Genomic DNA, 27,319 nt, shown 5'->3' with positions numbered 1-27,319 from the left:
AGTAAAGAAAATGGTTATACAACAAGTAGGTATACACTTACGTATTACTTAAAGCCGAAAGGCTGGCAGCACAGCAATGCTGAGGTATGGAACCAGAGCGCTGATGTTACGTGTAAGGCATTTAGCTAGTAGTAGTATTTATTTAGTTGTAGTGTAGTATTTATTTATTAGGAACAGATACAAATACAAACATACTATTGTAATTGACACATTTATACTACACAATCAAAGTTTTGTAACTTAACTACAAACTGTCCCAAACAATCATTTATGTGGCTAAAGGAGCATGCAAGATGAAATAAGTTAAATACTACATTATTGGTAAAATAAACTAACTAAGTATCTAAAACTAACGTCACAGTGGATTAAATGTTTATTGACATTGAAAATATGTCACATTCTGACATATCTTATTAAATGTACGACACAGGCGGGAGATTGGACAATTAGCGGATACACATTATTACTGAGCGGGCAAGAAAACAATTGAGGGTGGATAGGCCGTGCCGTGTGCCACATTTAAATTTCTGTCTCATTGAACATTTATGTATATAAAATTGAAAACAATTGACAAATGGAATAGCAAAATTTTAGGTTGCACTCATAGACTGAATAAACATTACCTAGAAGTGATTTATTTGCACTTGAGTAGCTTGAGTTTGTCAATAACCGAAAACACGTATAGCAAACGCACATTAGAGTGGTGTTACTAATTCACGAATACTGACAGGTGTTCACGTTGGCTAATATCTTCAACTGAATCTAGTACGTTAAAATAAGATGGCAACACATGGACCAGTGACATGTGCTCACTATAAATCTGAGAATACACATTTTGTCAGTCAGTAGCTCGCACATTTTCGCGCAAGTAGCTCGTATGGTACCGTAGTCCCTGCCGTCCGATTTTAAATAGGATGCTTAATTTCTTTTTGGTGTTGTAAATGTAACTCAGGGACCAGCATCCCATTTCACGAAGCTACAAGTTCCAATTACAAACGGTAGTCTCTTTTCAATGTATACTGTCAAACAAAGACTACCGCTTGTAAATTGTAGCTTGTAGCTTCGGAAATAACACTGAAGTGAGAGTGACTAGCAACTCTTAAATGCCAACTACAAACTCTGACTCCAGCACTGCGGCGTGGAAGACAAACACCAGAAACCACCACAATATTTTTATAAAGAAGTCATCAAGTTTAAACCTTCAGATCCTCAACCAACAACGACTACACTGTCAAGAGTGTAACGACTTAGAAGAGAAGAGATCGTTGGCTTCGTTACATTTGTATGAAGTGTTACTTATACCGGGTGTGGCCTGTCATATTGAGCAAATAATTAAAACATAGATCGTACTCGTCAAACTAAACAACATTAGTTCAGCGACTTTAAAAAATAATGGATTGTTTAGATTTCCCTTTTTCATACAAATTAAATACTGTAATCAATGTACGCCATCCTAAAACACACACAACAGTAACAACAGTAACTGACGTCGCCTGTCACCTAACAAACATCAACCATTTTGCTTTACATTGCTTCTTCGAATAAACTTTAATGTGTAAAAAAAAAAACAATTATTTTAAAAGTCGCTGAACTAATGTTGTTCATTTTGACGAGTATGATCTATGTTTTAATTATTTGCTCGTATTACAGCCACACCCGGTATTCAGTCGCCTGCATTAATATCTGCCATAGCGGAGCATGCAAAAATATCTGAACTTATCTGACACAAAATATTTGACACCGGTCCTAGAATAGAGTCTTCTGATGTTTATGCACGCTTTGCTTTGTCAATATTGGTACTAATGACCATAATACTGACACAAACAGCTACAATACTCGCACAAAAATGTGCAGGCTACAGACATATACAGTCTCAGTGTTACTCGTATTATGGTGTGTTCCCACTAGTTCCATTGACAGTACTATTATAGAACTCTGTATTAGACCATGATTCTAGCTAACATGAAGAGCTGCCTTTTAACTAGGATCTATATTTGTCTGATGTGATGTGTTCTGGCCCTATACAACGAAGTGTAAAATTCGAACTTTGTATCTTGCCATCCCGCTGATGCTAATATTATTTAATACTAGAGTGAGAGGGACGGTACGGATATGAACTTCGATTTTCGAATTTCGTAGTAGCCGCCCTGATCCGCTCCAACGCTTGTCGATTCATGTTTGTCGCGTTATTGTCATAACACTACGTTACAATCATAAGTACATTTGGACGATCGTATCTGATGATATTTTAGATCATTATAGTTGTCAAGACAGAGCACATGCAGTGTGTGTTTCTCTAAACAAACCTCGTCTGCAGAGCTATCGCTGCACTGGGCAGACAAGACCCATTCGGTCGTGTGCATGCTACGGAGTCAAGGATCTTGATGTTGGTTCGTTTAGAGAAACACCCCCCAAGCCTGAGCACGAGCCTGTGAGCCGGTTTACTACGAAGTGCAAAATTCGGACTTCGTGTCTTGCCATCCCGCTGACGCTTATATTATTTAAAACGAGAGTGAGAGGACGGTACGATACCAACTTCGATTTTCAAATTTCGTAGTAGCCCCTCAGAGGCCTTATTGTCTAACACACTCGAACGCACAATCATTTTCACCATATCCTTCTGTTACACGTAACAGCATGTGGGAAGAAAGTGATAGTGCATGTGATTGCGAGCGTCCGGGAGTTAGACAATGCAGTCAACTGTTATCGGAATGGCTTCTGATGTGACAAAATCGAAGCCGTCACGTTAGAGCGTGTCTGATAAATAATGCTAACAGTTCTAAACGTATAACAGCGATACCGTTCTGGCGCGTCACAACACGTCTAGCCATATCTAATCAGCTATACGCCTTTTGCAAAAGTGCTTTCCCATCTTTTCGCTGTCTGTATCGTTACTCAATTATGGTCTTGCGCAGGTACCACCAGCTGTGCGGGCACCCCATGTCTCGTACGCAAACGACGTCCACGAGAACTCTGTCCAGCACCCGGGATGACTACCGCATGGAATCCGTCAAGAACAAAACCCAAGTTTAATTCGAAATTGCAGGCTCCTTTGATGGTGCGGGACTCTAAGTCATCACTGACGGGTCCGTGCTTTGAAATGCTAAATTAAAAATATAGTACCACAGGTCCACCGCTACCTGGTACACGCTATGTTGCTAGCAGTCAATTAAGGATGTGATGTTGAGTAAAAGCAACGTTTTATTTATAGATATGAAATTAGTTAAACTTGTAAGACCATTTCTGAATTTGGAAATTGAATGTAGAAGACATGAGAGAGTTGGAGTAAAGGAACAGAGAGTATATTTTATTAATGGAAAACTATTCTCGCTTGATATAAGTATGTTGTTACGGGATGTGAGAGCGTGATTACCTTTAAGGCACTTGTCTCACCGCCAGCGAGGAAACGATTGGCTATCGACTATTTTCTCGCTCAAGAAACGAACAAAAAGATATAAGATCCTGTGTAGTAAAAGAGACCACATATATTAATAGTTGATCGCTGGCTGTTCACACTGGCGGCGAGAACTCGCTCTTACATCTTTTGTCGCAGCGACAAGAGCTATAAAACTCGCTGAGCTATAGATACTCGCTCAGCGATGTCAGCTTGGCGCCGCCCCGCACGAGCGAGTCGATGGATCGAGTAATCGCCCGTCGCACGCGAACACTCGCTTACAGCCGAGCGACAAAACTACACTCGCTTCTCGCTGCTCGCCCACTCGTTTCTAGTTACTCGCTCTATTCGCTTCTCGCTCATCGGCGGTGGGACAAGTGCCTAACAAATTTACGATATTTCGATGCTGGTAAGTAGACTGATGAGTTTGCGAGTAGATGTCGTCCCGTAATGGTGGCACTTCACTTTGTGTGTTGTGTTTACGCGTTGCGCTATTGAAATCTCCCGTATCTCCACTCCATTGCTCATGGCATAAATTAAATATTACATCTCTTTCGTACACGCAAATATTTCAGTGAACATGCCAAGTGAAGTGCCAGCAAAACAACATATTGTTATTGAAATGGCCGTGAATCATTAAAAAACTTATATTTTTGTTATTATGCTACAAGCTCTATACTGGGAGATATTTTGTGATGATTAAAAAATTGTTTTGATCAATTTTTTATGTTCTCAATACATAACATGTCACGCCACAGACGGACCTTGCTTGCCCGTGCAGTCACTTTACTTGATTCGATAAGTGCTTCGAATGTTAAAACAAAGCAAGTGTTAGAAATAGTCGATTAATAGTAAATTAAATGTTGAATAGCTTAATTGCAGGAGTTGGGAGGGAGAACTACCCCCTTATTCCTAAAAAGATGCATGTCTTTATTAGATAATAAAGCTTTGTCTCTATTTGATTAAGGCAAATGTCAAAGTGATACATAAAGACAAAACGTATCTTTCGTTTATGAACAAGATGGCTGGAGATAAATTGGAGGTATCAGAACGAACTAAACCATATGCAATTCCTTTAATGTTATTAGTTTATTCTGCATGTCTCCGCTCTATCTCTAATAGAAGCGTACCATTACATATTTACTTATGCCTTCATGCTCGTGTCTTCTCTCTCTCTCTCTCTTTCTGCCTTTTTCTTTCTCTCCCTTCTCGTGTAAACTTTCAAAGTCTTAATATAACCATTACCCTTAGTGTAAGTTTTCAGTTACAAAATACGTCTCGATCGCGATCGCGTTAAAATCTCAATTTATATGGAAACACGAACAGCGCCTCTAGCGGAACGTTTGCGATGTTCGTGTTTCCATACAAATTGACATTTTAACGCGAACGCGATCGAGACGTATTTTGTAACCGAAAACTTACATTAAGGGCACATAGCATAATAATTTCTGATAGTCTGTGCACTTTTGCGGGGCCAATGAATTAGCTTTTTGGGAGGGGAGGTTGCCCCGCACTTCACCACGCATTTGCCTTGTCTGGAAGGGGCGAGTTATCATACTAAATGATAATATACGCTATGTTTATACACTCTGTAGTATAATGCACTGTTAAACAACTAGTTCAATCTTAAAGCAATGTCAAAACAAAATTTGCGTATAATTAGCTAACTATAAGTAACTTGCTACTACCATTTTTTACTAGAACAAGGTGAAGCAAAAACTCGGATTATATTAAAATGGCTGGTTAGTTTTTGTGATTCGGATTAGCTCTTAAAATGACTCGTTAAGGAAAAAATAATTTTACCTAAATTAAATAAGACTTAGGTTTACTCATTTAGAATTAAAACACTTACTTACCAAAAAAATTCATGTGTCCATGACTTTACTTATAAATTAGGAACTTTATGTACTTAAGTAGGGTATTATTTGAAATTATACAATATAAATGATCTCATTACTTAAAATTTTAGAAATAAGTATTTCTTTTAATGTAATTGACCGATCGCCTAATGTCGATTCACAAGAGTAGGGGAGTTACTACGAAATTCGAAAATCGAAGTTCGTGTCGTATACCGTCCTTCTCACTCTCGTATTAAATATTATAAGCGTCAACGGGACGGCAAGATACGAAGTTTGAATTTTGCACTTTGTAGTACAGCGCCTGGCACGAAACTAGCGGTAACTTGTCACTGTGTGAGTGTCGTTCGTACGCAGGAGGAGCCTCCTAATATTTTCTAAACAAGTATTTCTTATAACACGATAGTCACTTTGTTTAATTAAATCAGACTTCACCTCTTTAGCGGTTTGCTCTCATCTTTCATATTTAATGCGAACTGCTAAGGAATGAGGGCTATCGTTTTTTGTCTCACTAGATGGTGCACTGTTGCGTGAGGTTTTTAAGTAGGTATAGCTTTCAAAGTCTGTTATTACGGGCGTGAAAACAAAGTTTAGATTAAAATCATATTCAATACACCTTAAAACTGTACCATAAAAATATCGAGCATGCCACATTGCTGCATAGTCACCGTTTTGTTTCGGAAAAAAGGGAGGACAAAGGTTTCCGAAAGACAAAACTGTCTCAAAACACAGACATTCATTGGCCCGGAACGCATATTTGCCATAATTAATTTCAGATATTGCAAAATATTCACAAAATTATTCTAATTATAAATAAAACCGCGTATCTCACCCAAAAATTATGAGATTTGACATTTCGGAGACCTCACGCTACACTAGCGCCTCTAATGGCGAATTCATGCGCGATAGCCCTCATTGGAATTCACTTCCATAGTCTGTATTTCCGGATAAATACAACCTAGTAGGGCTCTTCAAGGCTAGAGTGAATAGGCTGTTACTGAATCAGTGAGGTACACCTTTTGCCTCATCTGCACTTTTCATTAGGTGAGATAGGGGTCAATCACGGGCCATTTTATGTAAAAAAAATAACATTTTGTGATGCGCACACATATACATCACCATTCACTCAAGCAATTCATTCGTGCTTGTGAATCGACCGTTAGAACTCGGTCGTTGTGTTGTAGCCATGTGTTGATACCGTTCGTATGACTTAAGGTGTCTATGGCGGTTTTGTCGATGTTTAGATCATCCTACTATCCTACTAATAATATAAATGCAAAAGTTTGTGAGTGAGTGATTGATTGAGTAAATTGGGGATGGTTGTTTTTAATGCAAAGTCAATGAAAACCATGATGTAATTTTCGGGGATTCCCACGGGAATTTTGTAAAATCCCGGAATCTCAATTCAACCGCTGTATCTAATGATTAACGCGTTTGAAGTGAAATAACCGATTTTCACTACCACCACTGGCGGACTATAGGTACTCTGCATTATTGCTTGCACCTTTGGGAGTATGCTTGCTTGCATGCTTGCTTGCATTCTTGAATGCAGCCTTGAATGCATGCTTGCTTTCACTTGCTTTATTTCTTGCATGCTTGCTTAATTGCTTGCTTCTTTTAAATGTTTATGGTTCACGCGAGCGAAGCTGCGGGTGAAAGCCAGTATTTATGATATGCGGGAATATGAAAATATATTAATAGGTACAACTACGTCTATAGTATGTAACTAAGCATAATATAAGCAAATTTCTTGGAACCTTAAGGGTACGTTCATTCAATGGTCCGTTTCATCGTTCGGTATTTACTCCGTGGTGTATGGGTGAGCTCATACACAGTTTATAGTGTATAATAGTACTTTAATAACGCGCGAGCCGAGCGAGCGAGCGAGCGGTACAGGCCGGTGAAGCACCAAGATTTAATTACTTAAGTTCGGAAATAATTGGGCTCTACCAGTGCTGGTTACGAGGGCGGGTTGATAAGTTTCCGAAATGAAAGATTTAAAAATAATAAAAATAATAATAATGTCATTCTAATCACCTGACTTTTACGTAAATAAGGAGGTAATATTCAGTTATTAACATAAAAGTAATAATTTATAATAGCGATCCAAAGAAAAGCTGTTTTCATTTTCGTGAAAATGGAAAATTCTGAAGTGAGTGCTATGATTAAGTTGTATTTTTGAAAGACAAAACCGAAACTCAGATAAAAACCAAACTGGACTGCGTTTTGGGTCTTCTTCGCCATCTTTAAACACAGTTCACACTTGGTTACCGAGGTCAGACGCGGTCGGCAGAGCTGTAAAGATGCTCCACGCAGCGGACGGCCCAAAGAGGTATCGACTCGAGAAAGGATCAATAAAATAAAATAAAACGTATTAGACGATCGCCGTGTGAAGTTGGTGAAATAGCGGAGATGGTAAACATTTAAAAAGTACGTGTTTTTAACATTTTGCACCAACATTTGGAAATGAACAAGCTTTGTGCTCGTTGGGCGCCGTGTCTGTTGACAGACGAGCAAAAACAACAACGCAAGGATGTTTCGCAGGAATGTTTGGAGAAGTACAGCCGTAATCCTAACGAGTTTTACGTCGACGTAAAAGTTGACGAGACGTGGATCCACCACTACGCGCCGGAGACAAATGAACAATCTAGGCAGTGGACGAATGAGTGAGCCCGCCCCAAAGAAGGCAAAAGCGATTTGGCAGCCGGTAAAATGCCGACCGTATTCTGGAATTCCAAAGGAAGAACGATAAACTGATCTGCTACAAAATTTCAGTGACACAATAAAAGAGAAAAGGCCTCACTTGAATAAGAAGAAAATTTTACTGCACCAAGACAACGCCCTTGTTCACACGGCTAAAGTCGCAATGGCCAAAATCGAAGAGTTGCACTTCGAATTGTTACCCCATCCCCCATATTCGCCAGATTTGGCCCCTTGCGACTTCCACTGTTCCCAAATCTTAAAAAGTGGCTAGGTGGACAAAAATATTCCTCGAACACTGAAGTCATTGAAGCTGTAAATGTGTATTTTGAGGGACTTTTTTTTATTTGACTGGATGGCAAACAAGCATGGCGATTTGATGAATCATTCTTTCTAAATGGGATAATAGCCTTGAAGAAACGTTGGGCTGAGTGCGTGGACTTAGAAAGTACCTACGTTGAAAAATAAAACATTATATTTATATATATTGTTTTATTTATGTGCCGTTTCGGAAACTTATCAACCCGCCCTCGTATGTAAGATGGTTATGTTCGGGGAACACGGATAAATTTAAGTTTTTCAAATTAAATATAGACGTATTTTTTTACATTTGTTTGAAACTCATGAATGTGTTCTTAAAATGCTGTTACTGATACACAGCACACCTACGCCTATCCCGATATACATAGGACACTTAATTTTTGTAATAAACAGTTAAAACTTAAACGTCTATTAAAATGTGTCTTACAAATTTTAATGTCGTAATGATTATTCCTGATATTTATTATACAGTCACCATCAGATATTTCGGAGCGGCTAAAGTTGTCAAAAATATCGGCACATGCACTTTATTATTAAGAGCGTTTATACCTGCTGAGCTGGCAACGTTGCAGTTTTCTTATCTTTTCTCGATTATTGCATAAAAATTGAATAAATATAAATAAATAAATATCACGGGACAATTCACACCAATTAACCTAGACCCAAAGTAAGCTTAGCAAAGCTTGTGTTATGGGTACTAAGCAACGGATAAATATAATTATATAGATAGATACATACTTAAATACATATTAAACACCCAAGACCCGAGAACAAACATTCGTATTTTTCATACAAATATCTGCCCCGACACGGGAATCGAACCCGGGATCTCAAGCTTCGTAGTCAGGTTCTCTAACCACTAGGCCATCTGGTCGTCGAATGAAAATTAACAATGTGGTCTGATAGAACTCTTCTTAATATAAATATAAGTTAATGTGTCTACTCCAAAATGAACTAATGCTTATCACTGATGCTTAAGAAGAGTTCTATCAGACAACATTTTTAATTTTCATTCAATTTTTATGGAATAATCGAGAAAAACTAACAAAAATGCAATGTTGCCAGCTCAGCAGGTATAAACGCTCTTGGTATTAGAGTTCATGTATCGATATTTTTGATCACCTTGGCCGCTCCGAAATATCTGATGGCGGCTATACATACTTAAGCACTTTTATGGTGTAACTGGGATAATAAATTATTTCTTGTCGCGGATAATTCGACGCTTACGAAACGTTTTTAAAAATTTGAATACGTTTAAAACGTTGAGCGGTTTTCCCGAAACGTTGAGCATTTTTCCGAAAATATTTTTTATAATTGAATGTACCTAATGTTATAATAAATCAATTAAGACTATTGTTATTTATGGTTGCCCAGTGAATTTAGGATAGGTATTCGTGTGAAAAATAGTGGTGTGTCCCCTGGCCGACCGTATTGTAAGCTAAAACGATATTCTGATATTTACGATTTAAATTAAGTGTATATTGTAACGATACTTAGTATTAACGAGTTATAAGAAATGTGCGTTTATAAAAAAAAATATTAGTCCATACATGGATACCATTAACTTAATTAAAAAAGTACTTTAAAAATAACAAATTCATATATAAGAAAAAGTTGATTGACGCAACTAATGAAAATATGGGATAGTATGTAAACACTTACATTTATAAAGGCACTGAAATAATAAATCTACCTCATGTAGCTCACTTTGTTTATTTAAATAGGTACCTATCTTATGATTATCCTTGATGTTTAAAATAAAAACAAAATTGAATGTTGTATGTGTATAATATTTTAAGTTCATGTGCCTTGCAATAATTCACTGCATGAAATAAAAAAAATACGACTTAAGTAATTGATTTTTATTTAGTCTCCACTTGTCAATGGCGTACCTAGTTTTTAACCCAGCGAATAGGGTGCATTAAAATCGTTATACACTAAAATACGAGTATAATAGTAGTTTCTAGCATTAAAAAACAAAGGGAATGTTAGGTGCCCCCCAATTACCATACAAACTTTAATTTTTATTACACAGCACAAATGTAATGTGGATAACTACACCATTGAAATCGAATAATTCGATAGATACACGCTTAAAATAAATAAATAAAATAAATAAATAAAAATAAATATCACGGGACAATTCACACCAATTAACCTAGTCCCAAAGTAAGCTTAGCAAAGCTTGTGTTATGGGTACTAAGCAACGGATAAATATAATTATATAGATAGATACATACTTAAATACATATTAAACACCCAAGACACGAGAACATATATGTTATTCTTAAGCGTATTGTAAGCCATCAGCGCTCCGGTCTTACGTCAAAGTCGTAAAATGTCCAGTGTCGAAATTGCGTCCACATCGTAAGAGGTCCATGTCTTACATCGTCTAAGTCGTGCCACGTCCAAGTCTCGGGTGGTCCAAATCGCGAAATGTCAAAGTAGTAAAATGTCAATCTTTACTAATGTCTATGTCTCGGACTGTCCAAATCGCGAAATGTCAAAGTAGTAAAATGTCCAATCTTTACTAATGTCTGTCTCGGACAGTCCTAATCGTGGAATTTCTAAGTATTAAAAACCGGCCAAGAGCGTGTCGGACACGCCCAAGATAGGGTTCCGTAGCCATTACGAAAAAAAATCAAGTAACATTATGTGCGTTATATTATAACACAATTAAAACACTTACTACAGTCTTAAAATCTATTACCAGAAAAAGAGCGTATCTTCACGGCACTTAGGTACGTCCTTTTGTTGAGAAGCGCAGTTTTTCGGCAATAACTCAAAAACCAAGTTTTTTTATATTTTGGATTTTAGTGTAGGTGACTACTTAGTATATATTTAAAAAGAAATCAGGCTGGGAAATTTTCGACTCTCAGTTTTTAATAGTTCTAAATTACATAAATTTGGGTAGGATGCATTTTTTTTTGGATTTTCTTGCCCACTACGCCAAATTACATTCTAAGATTATATAAGAAGAAAAAAATGACAGAGCAATTTTCCGATGAAAATAAGCGTCAAAAAAGGAATTATCATATAAAAAATATTCTCATATTTGACAAAAGTTTTAGATTTTTTTCTAGTATCACATACTGATACAAATGACTTAATAATATAATTTTGGGCAGAGGAATTACTCGGTTCTATATATAAACAGATTTTTTATTTAACTCTGATAGTACATACAACGAACTATTTCTCAAAACTCGTTTGACGCATGTAGGTACCCGGAAAATTAGCGTAGGAGTAATAAAATTTTAAATCTGGACCGCACACAGCCATGCAATTGATTGAATGATTGCCATGCCGATCCAAAAAAACTTCCCCATTATTCCTTCCGATTTAGATAAATTTCGGTATACAAAGTTGGGTTTACTTTATTGTTAAAAAAAATCGTACTATGTACTATTAATATCAATTTACAACCTGGCATTTAACTACCTGGTTATGTTACGATCTTGACATTCTACTACTTGGTTATGTTACGATCTTGACATTCTACTACTTGGTTATTTTACGACCTTGACATTCTACTACTTGGTTATTTTACGACCTTGACATTCTACTACCTGGTTATTTTACGACCTTGACGTTCTACTATCTGGTTATTTTACGATCTTGACATTGTACTACCTGGACATTCTACGACCTGGGCACCTGGACATTTTACGACTTTGACGTAAGAAGCCGGAGCGTCTTAAAGCAATAGGCTAGGCAGTATCTAAATAACGGTTTTTTTTTAAATACAGCATGGAGCAATATAGCGAGCTGACAGTCGGGACCCGTTACTGGGAATTTTTGAGCGAATCACGATTTTTATTGGGTCTCGACCTATCTCGACTGTTCAGTTAGCTATATTATACTTTTAAACGAGCAATTCTTGTAAACATAATAACCTATGTACAAAGCCTCACACGAGTATCACTAGGTACAGTATTACAGGAGAAATGATAGATTTACGATTTAATACTTCGTAACATACTTACATTAATTTTCTTTGAAATTGATGAAATTTGGTAGGTATGTAGGGGTTTTCGGGGATGAAAAGTCGATTTAGCTTGGTCTGATCTCTGGGAAAACGCTTCTTAACGAGTTTTAGCCCGAGCGATGCTCGGTCGCTCAGGTATTTTAATTTATGTGTGTATCGATACATGTCACCCAAAAATTTTGGCCCAAAATAAGTATATAAATTGGTTGTGTCGTAGACTAGTTACGAGCAGACATACATACATACAGGTCAAAAACATAACCCTTCCTTTGGGCTTCGACGCGATATTAACACGGAGTTCTAGTTAATGTTAACGTATTAATTTAAGACTTAAATAGACTCGATCCAAACCGCTTTGCCACTGCATTCCCTGCCTGAGTAACCACGCTCATCGCAGTTCATTGCGCGACCGGTTGTCTACCTGCAGACATCACTGCGAACCCCGTTAAATAGTTAATGAAAAATTAAAACTGACATTAACATTACCTCAACGCTTTAATTTGAGAAATATAAAAACAGCTGAAAGTTCCGCGTCACCAGTGCCGTGATCATGTTCAGAATAAGTCTCCTGATGGTTGGTTTTGCAGCTCATGTGCTCTCCGAACCCATTCGACACTGTGATTATAATACTAGTATAGATATATCACAAGGAACACATTTATACAACGGTGACATAATCTTCAGCGGACAAATATATACGTTACACGAATACTTCTTCGACAAGAAGACTGAAACGAAAAGGGGATGTATTTGTGGAAAAAAAATCTGTATTAGAAAGTGTTGCCCACGTGGGCAAGGGTATGTAGACCAGGAACGCTGCGTTAATGTGAACAATTCTTTTGATCCACCGGTGCGGGATGACTATGAAGAACTGAAGGGAATCGACGTGTCGAGGTTTCATTTGTATTTTGGCAAGGTGTGCGAAGACGCTGTTAGGGCGGAAGTGTCACAGTTATCTAAAAATCTACATTACTTACAGGTAAGATCTCTAAGATTATTAAGCAGCATTCTTAAGCCCGTTGAAAGCTTTCTAGACTAGAACTTAACAAAGTAAGCTTATCTAAGCGATACTTGAACATTTTGATCATGGTGATGATGATAATCTGATCCGGCCGATTTCGGCCATGGTAACAGCTTCAACCCCGTCGGTGTCGCTCATGCGCTCGAAAGTGGCTTACGTAGCCAATCTTCTTAGAGAAGATCCTCACACAGTGCGGCCACTTGAGCACGCCATAAGTATTAGGCTTTCCGCCAGCAACTTCATTCTCGTTGATTGATTATACACACAGCTACAAAACGAACTGATTGCACAAAAGGAGAATGAATGAAATGAATGAGTAAATGTCAAAATCCTGCTGTTATTACACATGTTCTTGTGTGCGTGGCCTCAGATCTTGTGGCACTAACTAAGTATAGTCTCATTCGTCTATATCGAAAATAGGCAAGTGCATTACCCGTGAAAACAAACGAACAAATTGTCAGAGAAATTTTAATATTTTTATTGCAAAAAATCTCTTCCAAGTTATCACGTCTCCTTATTTCAGTATTTATAAATCAACTTTTATTCCTTATTCCATGAGACTTTGAAAAATCGGTTCTAAGGCTTGTAGGAAAAAATAAATCTAGATTTAGTAGTTAATCCAGGCTTAAGCTTGACAGTTCCATACATTTTGACACTACTAAACTGAGCTTAACTCTAACTCGAGATTTATGTGTTTACTGCAAGTGGGCCTAAGTGCTCCTCTTTGGTTCCCAAAGAATAGTACATCTGCCATAATAATATATCAACACAGTCTTTGTCATCTAGCTAGATATGCTGTGACATTCAAGGTACAAAGTTTGCCAAATTTTAAATCTTAGCTTCAGTGTTTCGGGCTGTGCATTGATATATCAGTCATCCAGTCAGGACTTTGAATTTTATATGTATATAGTTAAGTAGATTATTTGTATCTACTTAGGTACCTACTTAAAATAGTTACTTTCATTTTAACTAGTACAGAATGCTAATTATACAAAATAATAATAATAAATCATAATATTTATAAAATAACACATAAAATGTAGGTAAAATTAATTTTGGCTGCCTACATTTGTAAAATGTTCCTATGTGCATGAATGAAGTCCAACCCGCTCCGGTACTGCATCGACACCTTCATCACTCAGGACCCGGAGACCAAGAAGGACATCACTAGGCTCGATGTCTTCATCTGTTCCGTTTCTGCAAATCTATTATCCCGGCCAGAGAAAGATTATTATACTAGTTGCCTTGGTGAGTAACACAATGTCTTTTAAATATTAGCCCCTGTCATATAGGTTTTTAAAAGCTTATAGCTTTGGAGACTTTAATTAGGGATATCGTTTTCAATAGGTAAGTACAGTCACCAGCACCATATCTGACACAGGAAGCGTGCAAAAATATCTGATACGACATCTGATATTTCTAGAGCCGGATGAACGTGTCAGATATTTTTGCAAGCTCCGCTGTGGCAGATATAAATGCTGGTGACTGTACGCTTATTTCCTTCCTGATAATAAAATTGGTTTTTCACTTCTCATGCTCGTAAACTTCGTACATATCCTCGTGGGCCCTCGCGTACTTTATAAAGGACTAATTAACACTAAGAAAAACGGCCGTATGTACTTCATCATCCCAGCCTATATACGTCCTACTGCTGGGCAGAGGCCTCCTCTCAGAATGAGAGGGCTTGGGCCGTTGCCCCCACCCGGGCCCAGTGCGGATTGAAAACTTCATACACACCATTTAATTGCTTCGCTGGTTTGTGTAGGTTTCCTCACGAATTTTTTCCTTTACCGTAAAGCTCGTGGCAGATTTTAAGTGTAATTTCGCACGTATGAATCCCACGATCCTCTGCTTGAGAAGCCAATGTAGGTACTTTATTAAGTACAAGGTCATTGAAAAAAATCATCTTAGGAATTTAGAAATAATATCCAAAATAACAAAGCTGGTGAACCACGTCTAGGTAAGGTAAGTAAAAAAGTCTATAAAAAAATTAGGTCACAGAGACGATAATCCTAGATCTAGGCGACATAAAATGACTGTTTATGCTTACTCTTCTGCATAAAGTAAAATCTTCGTTTAACTAAGACCAAGGCAATCAGGTGTCAACAGCTACAAACAAAAAAGTTTCTATATAGGTACTTATATTTTCTTACAATTTTTAATTTATATAAAATTAAAAATCCGTCAAACCAATCAAAATATATCAATCAATCAAACTAAAAATTTATAATTATGTAAACCAATGTATGAAAAAAGTTACATGGTAGGTAAGTGAACAATTTTTTCCACTGTTGCTTTTTCATTTCCAAGTGAAAAGCAGAATGTAAAACTCGAGCATTAAACCCATTTTCCCCTCGGCGTGTCTATTCACCCTCACCGTCGGCTCGGATGGCTATATAACCGTCTTGGGTAATTGGCTCGTTTTATGCTCTTGTTGTACAATCTACTATTTCACGTGTCACGTTTCTAACTAACTTTATTATATGCGCTATATATCTGAGTTAGAAACGTGTTACGACTAAACAATCAACGCAAAATTTAATGTAATTAAAACAGATTTACCTTATGTACCTATTGTAAAATATCATTTAGAGTTAAGGAATCTGAAATAATAGAAACCGGCCAAGAGCCGGACACGCCCGAAATAGGGTTCCGTAGCCATTACGAAAATATTAAGTAATATTTTTCTAAGGATTTCGTATTTTATACGGAATCTTCCATAGTTTAAGTATAGTTTATTATACCTTAAGCTGCTATTTACTCTTAAACTACTAATAATTCTCAAGCAAACTTAACCGTTACAGTTTTCCATTAAAGTTTGTTACACTTACTACATCTTGAATTTTTCAAAAAATCACCCCCAATTTACGTCTATGGGAGGAACCCCAAAAAAATATTTTTTTAAATTTTTTATTGTACCATTTTGTCGGCATAGTTTACATATATATCCGTGCAAAATTACAGCTTTCTAGCATTGATAGTCCCTGAGCAAAGCCGCGGACGGACGGACAGACTGACAGACATGCCGAAGCTATAAGCAGGGTTCCGCTTTTGCCATTTTGGCCCCGGAACCCTAAAAATTAACTTCGCTCCGCTATCAAAATTAACTGCTTAGAAAGGAATGAACATGCGTTATTCGCCTAGAGTCCTCTAAGTCAACTGACATTGACACACCTGCTGGGCTACTACGAAACTCGAAACTCGAAGTTCGTATCGTACCGTCCCTCTCGCTCTCGTATTAAATAGTATAAGTGTCAGAGGGACCGCATGACACAAACTTCGAGTTTCGGGTTTTGTAGTAGCCCTGCAGACTGTGTGTGTCTATTCACTTTACTTCGCACTTACACTTAACAGCGCGACCGTTTACACCATGTTTTTAGTGATCACTTTGACACCTGCATTTCTCACCTGCACTTGCTATTAACAAAGTCTACGACGAATTTGATGGAACTCCGTGATCGTAAGCTACCGAATGACAAAATAATACTAAATTGTTGCAGGCATGCTGATTTCCTGTGTGTTCTTTATCATAACAATAGCAGTGTACGCGTGGGTACCAGAGCTTCAGAACCTACACGGATGTGTGCTGATGGTCTACCTCGCTTGCTTGTGCGTTGGATTTGCCTTTCTCTCCACCGCGCAGATCATGAAAACTGCAAACAACGTCACCGCCAACGTCTGCCTTGGGTTCAGTAAGTATTGACTCAATCTCGTTTCTATCATCATCATTGCCTAATAAAACAAATAAAACAGCTGCTGGATGTATCCAGTATAGGACTACTTCGATACATGCCATTGTATCTTCTTTTCAGCTTGTCACATCTATCTTCTACCATTCCATGCCTATAATGTCATATTTGCCTATACATTACATATGCCATAATCTAATTTTTTGTAGCCAACATTGAATACAATCATCGATACTACTATACATATAATAAAGAGGTTAAGTTTGTAAGTCAGCGAGGTTGTAGGGAGTAATCTCTGGATCTACTGAGCCGATTTTGATGAAATTCGGTATACAGATAGTTTAAACCCGGAGAAAACATAGGATAGTGTTTTATCCTGGAAAGTTGCATAGTTTTTTGGCACACACCTTGAATGTCATAGAGGTACCATTGCAGCCAAATAAGTGGTCTATCAATTTATAAACAAGTTCCTATCAAATGAATTATGTCGCTAAAGTCGAACTTTCAAGTTGACAGACACCTCTATTGGCATTCTTGTTTTATGACATGCAAACGATTATCAGCCTTAGGGTGGTAGACCACATATTTGGCTGATGGTACACTAAGAAGGGATTTTTCGAAATTTTCACGGGATAGGAAATAAATGGGATTTATATTTTCGCTTCAAAGCGACCTTATCTCCGTAGGTATAATTATTAGAGACTTCAAATTCGGCATGCAAGTAGGAATACAAACAGTTAAAAACAGTTTTCTAGATTTATCGAAATTTCTACGGGATAAGGAATAAAGAGTACTGTTTTTACAAGCCGACTAGCTGAGAGAGCTTTAATATTTAGATCATTATATTTCTTTCGACTCAAAGAGGTGCACCAAAAAGGGACTTTTCGAAATTCCCGCGGGATAAATATTATTTTTTTAAACCAACTGACTAGCTGATATAGATATTGTGTATAATATGGCAGATGTATTCCTTGGGAACCAAAGAGGTACATTTGGAACAGATGTTTCGAATAAAAATGGTACAATTTCTATGTCTATTTTTAACCCCCGACGCAAAAAGCCCTCTTGTGTTATAAGTTTGACCGCTATGTGTATCTATGTGTCTGTCTGTGGCACCGTATCTATTAAACGGTTGAACCGATTTGAATGCGTTTCTTTTTATTTGAAACCAGGTTTTCTAGCGATGGTTCTTATTTTCAACGCGGACGAAGCCGCGGGTGAAAAGTTATTATTTCATATTATCTTATCACTTGCGTGCATTTACTAAACCTGCATCGATGCGGGCGCATATTATTTACGTAGTATTAGGCTACCGGAGTGCTAGTTTCTTCATCCATATTTCATGAAAATTGCAATGGTGGTTAATGGTGGGTAAGCAACAATTAATTGATTATCAGAGTATGCAAAACAACTTATTTGTGTCATGTGTGAATTTTTTCTTAACCCATACTGTTAACAGAACTTAACAAAAATATTATTTATACGTGATTTTTTCTCGTGTTACTATCGTTATTTTTCATTGACGACAAGCTATAAAATCGATAAACTTATCGATACCATCGATACTATTAATACAACAGCAGTTAGTAATGCCATTGCGCTCCGCAATACTATTGTATCGTCTTGTAAAATGTTTCTGTAGGATAAAAAATATTAATTTATTATTTATGAACTAAAAGAATTTCCGTGCTCACCCGCGACCTTACGATAGCTAAGCTTATGCAAAATATGCGTGTTCATGCAGTTCCTACTGTAGTGCAGAACACGCATATTTTGCATAAGCTTAGCTATCGTAAGGTCGCGGGTGAGCAAGGAAATTCTTTTAGTTCATTGATATGGACCTCCGCAAAGTAACGCCTGATTCAATAAATAATTTATTATTTATACCTATTTTCCTTGACTCTTGATTGCTTGATTTCTGATTTTGATGATTTCTTACCTGCATGTCAGTCTGCCTACTTGCATTTCTGTATGCTTGCTAGCATTGTATGCTTACTTGCATTAAGAATGCATGCTTACTTATAATATGGGTGCATGTTGGCACGCTGGCTTACGTGCTAATCTAATTGCTTGCTTATTTATCTTTCGGAATCATTCCTGTACTCGTGCAATAAAACCTATCTTGGCACTGAATTTTAAGACTGTAGGTTGTTGGGAATTACCAATGAGGTTTTGATAGGTGCGTTATTCTATGTAAAATAAGGCATTTTCCCATTTTCGGGAATTAATATCTTCAGGATACTGCAATGTAACAATTTTGATTTTTGTACTGGGCTGTGAAAATCATAGATCTCATTAATCAGTAAAAAATCAGGTTCCTAGCATACTGGGAAAGAGTAATAGCGGTGGTAAATAGCGTCTGAAAGGGTTTGTTGTAAATATTTATACCTACTGATCCCAATGTCACTCGTTTTTTTTAACGTTACCCTGACACACTGCCGTGTGTTTCGTACTTAACCGAATTACACAAGTTCTTGATTATAAAAACCTCATCTTTGCCGTAAAAAGTTAGGGTACCAATAATTATACATTAAAAAAATAGAAAATTTAAGTAAATCTAAATCTTGTGCAAACAATTTAAGGTTTTAAATATTTGTAGGTAGCTTAGGAAAACCCTGCCCCCCTTAAATACCCCTGCGCTTAGGTACTTATTTTGTTTCAGCAATCTTGATCTACTTTGCTCTGCTCTCTGCGTTCTTTTGGCTCAACGTCATGTGCTTTGATATTTGGTGGACTTTTAGGTAAGACCAAAAAGAAACATATATAAAAATAATACTCTTATCATGCTTTTCCCATCCAAATGTTTGCCGATGTTGAGTACAAACGAACAAAACCGATGAAGATTGGAAAAATAAACATATACAGATGAACAGGTTTCTTTTAGTAACTTATCAAAAATGAAATAACTTTTGTTAGCTTACTTTACTTAATTCATAAAAATCGGCCAAGTGCGAGTGCGAACGACTCGTTGCATGAAGGGTTCCGCACCTCTGTACAATATTTACAAGACACAAAAATTGTTCAGTAGGTAATAACTTTTTGTTAAAAATTCTAATACAAGCTTTTTTTTGGCTATACTTTTTGCCCCTAGTTACCAAAGTAGTCGTCAACGTCAAGACGAATCAAATGACTACAAACTCGATGCGGTCGTGTCATTTTATTACAGACTTCCTATGGGCAATATCTAACTTCATCATCAGATCAGCTCTACGTCATAATAATATAGAATTGTCGACGGATTACATGCATGTAAAATTTCAGCTCATTCGGTTGAAGACTTCAAATTTAAGTTGAAATATTAATTCCACCCGAACAAACATAACTAGTTACATTACATTACTAAAATTAATAAAACATATCGCCAAAATGTAAGCACTAGGTGCAAGTATTTTGAATAAAAAACCATTTTGAATTCCCATCCTCTTTGGCTGTCGCCCGGTCGGAGGCTGATAGCGCTTTAGACTTGCCATGCGCCGCGGCAGAAAAAAAAGTAAAAGATTTACTAGTAGGTGTATGTTATGTTTTGGATAGTTTTATTTTAATTGAATTATTACTTACTGTTTTCTGTTTTTCCTAACCTACATAAAATCTTTACTAAATTAAATCTAAAAATGCCCCCCGTGGCATGGTGCCCAAAAAGCTGGCAGCATTCCCTCGTTGAACGGCGATGGCAATTCGTTGAGAAAGATAGCTGCTCTCTAGCTTTTTGGTCTCCAGTAGTGTCGACCAGGCGCTTTTGCACTTCTTTTATTAGTTTTTGTGCGCCAGGACCCCAAGGACCTATAGGGCCTCAAAACCGACAGCAACGAAATTATATGCTGTACCGAGATTCTGGTATTTCAATCTTATCCTGCTCTCGGCCACTTCAGCTGCTGCGCCAGCTTTCTTCTTATTATTAGTTTTGTGGGAAGGTGTTATAGGTACTCTGGGTTATCTTGATTGCAGTGGTAAACGCGGTCTGTCACTTGAGAATCGGTCAGTGCGCATGCGTTTCTGCGCGTACGCAGCTTACGCGTTCGGGTTCCCGACGGCGCTGACTGTGTTGTTGGCTGCGCTAGAGTTCAACGATCTGTCAGAGTACTTGGTGATGCCCATGGTGCGAGAACAAGGGTGCTACTTTTACGGTTAGTGCCTTGCTGCTGACTGCCTGCATAAGTGCTTAGTTATATGCTAGAAAAAGTGGTTCTATCTGCTCTGAATATAAGTAAAACATCTTTTTTTTCATCTTTTTCCGCGAAACAGCAGTGCTAGCATTGTTGTGTTTCGGCGTGGAGAGCAAGACAGCCGGTGAAACTACTGGCACGTGAGGTACCTATCCCATCTCAGGCCTCTAGGTTGGCAACGCGTCTGAAATACCCCTGGTGTTGCAGATGTTTATGGGCGGTGGTGATCTTTTACCATCAGGAGACCCACTTGCTCGTTTGCTATCCAGTCGAAAAAAAAACGCGATATTTACCTATAATCAATTTTAATCGGAGGATTTTCTTAAAAAATATTGAATTCCTTTTCTATTAAGGATAACTTTTATAATCGTCGTGGGTTTTTACGACATTTTAAATTTTGCTTTTTATTTTTACATCGCCCACTTTGAACATGAAACTACCGTGAGACAAACTCATATTAAATGATATTGTAACGGATAACTCACGTCTTAAACCGAGTTTAGCGAGTTTAGTTTAGCGGGTAGTTGTGCGCCGGTGTCAGTTTCGTCGGGCAGTCGCGCGAGCAGAGCGGTGGCGCGTAGTAGTGCGTGTTGTGGCAGCCGCCGAGTCCCGTGCTCCTGAGAAGAGGGGCTACGAAATAGCCCGAAACATGTTGAGCTAAACTCGGTTTAGGACGTGAGTTATCCTTTACCATATCATTTAATACATCGCCCAGTATTACGGCTAAAGAGATATAGAGCTCTGTGACACGGACGGACAAACGGACAGACACACAGCGGAGTCTCAGTAATTAGGTCCTTGATGGCCCCCTTGGAGTACGGAACCCTAAAAAATAACATTTTAAGTCTTCAGAATCCTTAAAGATCCTTTGTTTTTCAGAGACATGCCGTATCTACTTATACGGTCCCTTCGTCATTCTTTGTATCGCTAACCTGGTGTTCTTTATTCTGACGGCCTGGAAAATCAACCAGATCAAGAAACAGACGCAGAAGACCCTCAAATCTGAAAACAGCTGCATCACAGATCAGCAAAGAACGGACAGGCAACGGTAAATATTCCAAATTATAGACAATATGCATTGTACTATCTTAAACTATTCTCGGTCAAGATCATATTTAAAGCCAACAAAAATGTCTTCTCTGAAATAATGACTGTGACGATTATTTAGATACATACAAGTCATTTAGATCCAAGCACTTTCATTGTGACTGGAGTCCTGTGCCAAAAAAGGAGCGTAAATGGTTGGAAATGTACGAATTTGTTTCTATGGCTGGCGAACGTTTAGTGCTTACCCAGTGATCACCAACCTTTTTTGGTGAGATTCAAAAATTATCAATAGTTAGTGCATGAATTAATAGGAAAATATAATTTTAGTTTTATAACTAACACCAATAAAATAAACATTTAACATAAAATCAAATTTAATGACCCGCATCAGGTGGCCCGCATGCTCGTTTGGCAGCTATTTGATAATAACCCTCCTTCGGGCAGTCGGATAAAAAAAATTACGTCTAAATTAAATATAGGCAGTGGGATAAACAGCAACATATAAATAAATAAATAAACTATGATAAAGTCAATCATTACAAGATGACAGATAGTGCTCCCTAAGTATAGATGATAGGAGTGACAAAGATTGTGCGCGTCGGAATCCCACAACCGCATAGCCTGGACAGTATGAGAATTGACTTTGAATTTGGAGTTAGAAAGAGGCACGGTAAGTAGAAAGTTCTGAGAGCATCGAATAGAGGTTACTTAGCTAAATCTCTCTTTGAGGTAGTGAGGAGTTGCAGGGTTAAAGAGAATACCGTAAAGAAGGTAGAGAATGTGAGAGTTATGGCGAAGGCGGGCGGATTGGGAGCCACTTGAGCTGTGATCGAAAGCTAGAGACATGATAGAACTTACGTAGCCCAAATATAAACCGAATGCATAGATTTTGAATTCGCTCAAACTACATTCGTAACCAAAAAAAAAAAATTATGTTACTGGAAGCTATCTTCGTCTAACATCAATATTTCTTACTTCAGATTCCTGCTCTACGTGAAACTTTTCACTATTATGGGAATAAACTGGATCTTGGAGATATTCAGCGCCCTCTATCCCCAAGCTGACAACGTATGGCGGTTTACCGATGCCTACAACACCATGACTGGCTTCTACATCTTCGTCATCTTTGTGTGCAAAAAGAAGATCCTATGTCTCATCAAGAAGAGGTTCGTTACAGCTACGTAGCATTTTTACAATAATGTTAACATCAAAATATTTCACATACCTACTCGTATGTGTACTTTCTGTTTGTTTAAAAGGAGGTAAAAAGTGTTTTTTATCCTGTTTTACAGAGCTAATAAAATCTCTCGTACTTACGCAGTAGACCAAGTTTTGATACCAGCGTGGGAAAATTTTAATTAGGGTAAAGGCACCAGTGACCAGCCAGGATCCTCTAGTCAGACTTTTGCGTCTTTAATTACTCATAAATAGCGGTATTTTTCGAATTACCCAATCACGAGTGGTTGAAAAGATGCTTTGATTCCTCATTCGTCAGTGCATATCGTGATTGGTGACGGGTAGAATTAAACTCGTTTAAACAAGTTCTGTCAGTCGACGTGAGTTATGGTGCCATGTCCGCCATTTTTTCAACAGTAATTAGTGTTTTCGAAAAAGGTAAGAAAAGTTATGTTATTACGTTAAAAGTGAGTATTTTTCTGCTTGTGTGTGTTAATTACTAGTTTATCTATTAAATTTCATCAATATTTAGCTAAATTATCTCTGATTTACGTAAAAATTTAGGGGACTGGGTACTGGATACTATTTTTTTATACGACATCCAATTCTCAGCCTGCTGAGGCTGACTTCTGGGTAAAACACATATCTCTCATATCTTAACAAGAGCAGCCCATTAAAACCGTTAAATTTAAATATGCAAATGGAATTTAACGTTCCCTACATAATTTTGAGAAAACCCCAGTAGTCGGCCGTATTTCGAAATATGTTTTTATAAGGCTGACTACTAGGTTTTTGCGGCGCCAGTGTTCAGCCGTTCCTTGTTAGGTACATATATTATATTCCGTTTATTTGAAGAAGTACCAAATTAGGAGTAAAGTCAGTAATCTATTTTATATACAAAAGTTGAATATTACATACTACCAAATTAGGTACCTATTTACTTTGTTGATTATCAATATGATTATTGTTGATTTTGATCTCTTTTTAATTAATAAGTGGCTAGGCTGATTACTGGGTACACAGAGGCCGATTATTAGATTTTAGTGACTGATTACTGGGAAAAAGTGCTATTTTGTGTTTAAAATTAAATATAAAATTATCAAAGAAGTTTTTTTGTTATTTCATTGTTTGTATTAAAACAAGAGTAAATAATGAACCAAACTGAGTAGTACATTTTATTATCTGCCCTACCCTGTAGAAATAACAAAGGTTCAAACTTGAAATTTCCGTTAAAAGGCTGACTTCTGGTGCCTTTACCCTATCAGTGTTAAAGTGGAGTTGTAGGCACGCTATCATTCACTATTAATCGTCATATCGCTGCAAACTTGCTTAGATTACACGTTTAACGTACGTTACTTTAGCTCTAAGCTATATGTATGTATGTATATCATGTCATAACAAATGAAAGTAGTTTTTATAAAGTCGTATTATGACTTTGTTAAAATATGACGACGAATTTCTGAGCAAACATTTGATCAGAAAAATGTGAACACGACTCTATTGCGGCGTAAGCGTGTTCAGATTTTTGATCTATTTTTTGCTCTGAAGTTACAAACTCAACTGTACCAATGACTTGTCATCATCGTTAAGCGATGCAAATGTGATCACACATGACACTAGTCAGCGTTTTTCTTTAATTGTGTAATTATTAGTACCCAATTAATTTTGCATTTTCATCAACAAAATAATTCTTCAAAGATTTCCATCCTTCGATAAAATTTAATAAGAATCATGTATGCGAGACAAAACTAAGAATGCATTGCAATTCACACGCCGTTAGTTCTTGCCCATAAATTATGCTCTTACGCAGGTACCACCAGCTGCGCGGGCACTCCATGTCTGGCACACAAACAACATCCACGAAAACTCTATCCAGCGCCCGGGATCATGGTAGTCAAGGCATGGGCATGGAACCCGTCAAGAACAATACCCAAGTTTAATACGGAATTGAAGGAAGCTCCTTTTGATAATGTGGGACCCTCAAAGTCAGCACTGACGAGCCCATGATTAAAAATGATAAATTAAAAATTATCTATCACAATCGGCGGTTCGCGTTCGTTTGCCTGCCTCTTATAATCACCATCACCATCATCATCAGCCGGAAGACGTCAATATTAGAACGTCACAATGAACGACAACTCGCCACTTGCATCCACAGGTTACCCGCAACTCTCACGATGTCGTCTGTCCGTCTAGTGGGAGGCCTTCCAGCGCTTCGTCTCATTGGCACTGCTCAATACAAAAAAGCTTCCCAGCTGTCAATTCCTGAAACACAGGAATTTTCCTAGTTCAGGGTAAATTGGTTCAGGGTAATGTTGTGTTAGCTGTTCTTTTTAATAAGTGTAGTTTATTTACTTGTATTATTATGAAAGATAACTAAAGATTATTATTATTATTAAAGAATTATGCCGTAAGTAAGACGGCACCTGCACCGCGACCGGCCCTGAGGGGGCTAGTACAAACACTTAAACACCTAAATTAAAAAATAATATTGCACTTATGTTCAATCTACCTCATGTAGATGATTAACACCTTGGATGTTTGAAATCAACGTAGGTAAATAAAATGTTGTACGTGTAAGTTTACATACCTATTGCATTAATGTGTTGTTTCAAATAATAAATAGAAAGCAAATTGTTTTTTATAACTCGTTCATTGAATTATCCCGAGATTATTTATCCCTGATTTACCCGTTTTCCATTAGCTTTAGTATCTATTTGCATGTGCAAACATCTAAAAGTACCACTGAAGTATATTTTGCTTTGCACTAGCAACTAACAACATGGACAACACAATTTTTGCCGCGTTTGTAGTGCCATCTACAGGGGAACAAGATACATCCGCACCTCAAGACCTAAGCTCTACCAGCTCTACAGTTGTCGCTCTCTGATAGTTTCAAACGCTTTTTAGTTTGCCTGCCTTTGTCCGAGTTCACAACGCAACCCCTAGATGTCGCTACTAACTACAAAAGCCGCAAGTATTGAGCGGCATGGCAACCCCATGCGTCAAGCTGCGGCCGTCCGCGACAGCATGACGCAAACTGCCGCACCTTGTATCCGAACGCGACATAACATGCGACACATTTTGAGGTTATGTCCAGTTATGATTTTATTCGTTTTTGTCAATCCGTAATAAGTGATATGGAGTGGACGAATGAAAAATATTTGCGGTTCATCGACGACTATAAAAAAGCGAGTGTATTATGGGACATTCGGAACCCAGATTATAAAAATAATAGTAAGAAACGTAGTGTTGTTGCTGGCCTTGCTCAAAAGTACTGCGTTGAAGATGGGGCTTTGAAAAAGAAGATAAAGAATCTAAGAAGCGCATTTCATAGAGAACACCACCGGTTAACGAATAGAAAAGGTGGTTCCGTGGATGAGAGTAGGAAATGGTTCGCATACGACGCACTGAGGTTCATACTTGATGTGACGGGGTCCTGCGGCGGAGTTGTAAGTCACTTTTTTCCCACATGTTATAATATAAAATTGTTGGGACTGTATGGATTGTATGTTTTGTATTCGGAGTTGTCCTTTAATCATGTTTGACGACCGGATAGCTAGTGGCTAACCACGAAAGTATCAAAATAACCTGACTGTGAAGCTTGAGGTGCCGGGTTCGATCCCCGGTCGGGCGGGGCACACGTTTTGCATGAAAAATAAATTCAAATTCCAATTCAAATTCAAAATTATTTATTTGTTGTATAAGAATGTTTATTCGCGGTTCTAAGATGTTAATTAATAATAATATGTATTTAAGTATTTTTATCCGTCACCTAGTACCCATAGCACAAGCTTTTCTTACTTTCGGAAATTGGGACTATAGGTTTTTGATATGTTTTTTATTTAAGTACCTAGGTACCTACCTAGCGACGGTTGAAAGAAGAAATTGACTAAGTGTAATTTTTTTAAGATAGTGTGTTATATCTTGCTTGGTTACATGTTTGTAATCAGTAAATTTTTCT

The 27,319-nt window shown here is 37.6% G+C and overlaps 2 protein-coding genes and 1 long non-coding RNA gene across 5 annotated transcripts in view; 2 read left to right on the top strand and 1 right to left on the bottom strand.

Moving 5' to 3' along the window:
- LOC141436859 (G-protein coupled receptor Mth2-like) overlaps positions 1 to 3,135 on the top strand; it is a 25,984-nt gene extending 22,849 nt beyond the window's left edge. The window contains exon 7 of one of the 3 annotated variants that reach the window (XR_012452342.1): positions 2,916 to 3,005. Coding sequence is in view for 1 of the 3 variants with exons in the window: in XM_074099941.1 (XP_073956042.1) it covers positions 2,916 to 2,993 (78 nt within the window). In the remaining 2 variants the exon portion in view is untranslated. Of the gene's footprint in view, positions 1 to 2,915 lie in introns of all 3 variants that reach the window. The other 2 variants (XR_012452340.1, XM_074099941.1) reach the window with 2 other exon arrangements.
- The window catches only part of LOC141436862 (uncharacterized), a 281,086-nt gene that overhangs the window by 143,149 nt on the left and 110,618 nt on the right, over positions 1 to 27,319 (bottom strand). The gene's annotated exons all lie outside the window — the stretch shown is intronic.
- On the top strand, positions 13,006 to 26,001 carry LOC141436858 (G-protein coupled receptor Mth2-like). Its single transcript, XM_074099940.1, has 8 exons — positions 13,006 to 13,238; positions 14,381 to 14,528; positions 16,781 to 16,972; positions 19,632 to 19,710; positions 20,915 to 21,093; positions 22,012 to 22,180; positions 23,160 to 23,345; positions 25,166 to 26,001. The coding sequence occupies exons 3-8, from the start codon at positions 16,783 to 16,785 to the stop codon at positions 25,293 to 25,295; spliced, it is 933 nt and encodes a 310-aa protein (XP_073956041.1). The 5' UTR covers positions 13,006 to 13,238; positions 14,381 to 14,528; positions 16,781 to 16,782; the 3' UTR covers positions 25,296 to 26,001.

Source organism: Choristoneura fumiferana, chromosome 17 (genome assembly GCF_025370935.1).
Source record: "Choristoneura fumiferana chromosome 17, NRCan_CFum_1, whole genome shotgun sequence".
Classification (NCBI taxonomy): domain Eukaryota; kingdom Metazoa; phylum Arthropoda; class Insecta; order Lepidoptera; family Tortricidae; genus Choristoneura; species Choristoneura fumiferana.
Note: the sequence above shows the minus strand (reverse complement) of the source record. Positions and strands in the feature narration are given on the sequence as shown.

Coding starts and splice junctions, on each gene's coding strand:
- LOC141436858 (XM_074099940.1), top strand. CDS start 16,783: ATGCTGATTTCCTGTGTGTTCTTTATCATAACAATAGCAGTGTACGCG. Junction 19,711..20,914: donor GATATTTGGTGGACTTTTAG/GTAAGACCAAAA, acceptor TCTTGATTGCAG/TGGTAAACGCGGTCTGTCAC. Junction 21,094..22,011: donor ACAAGGGTGCTACTTTTACG/GTTAGTGCCTTG, acceptor TTTGTTTTTCAG/AGACATGCCGTATCTACTTA.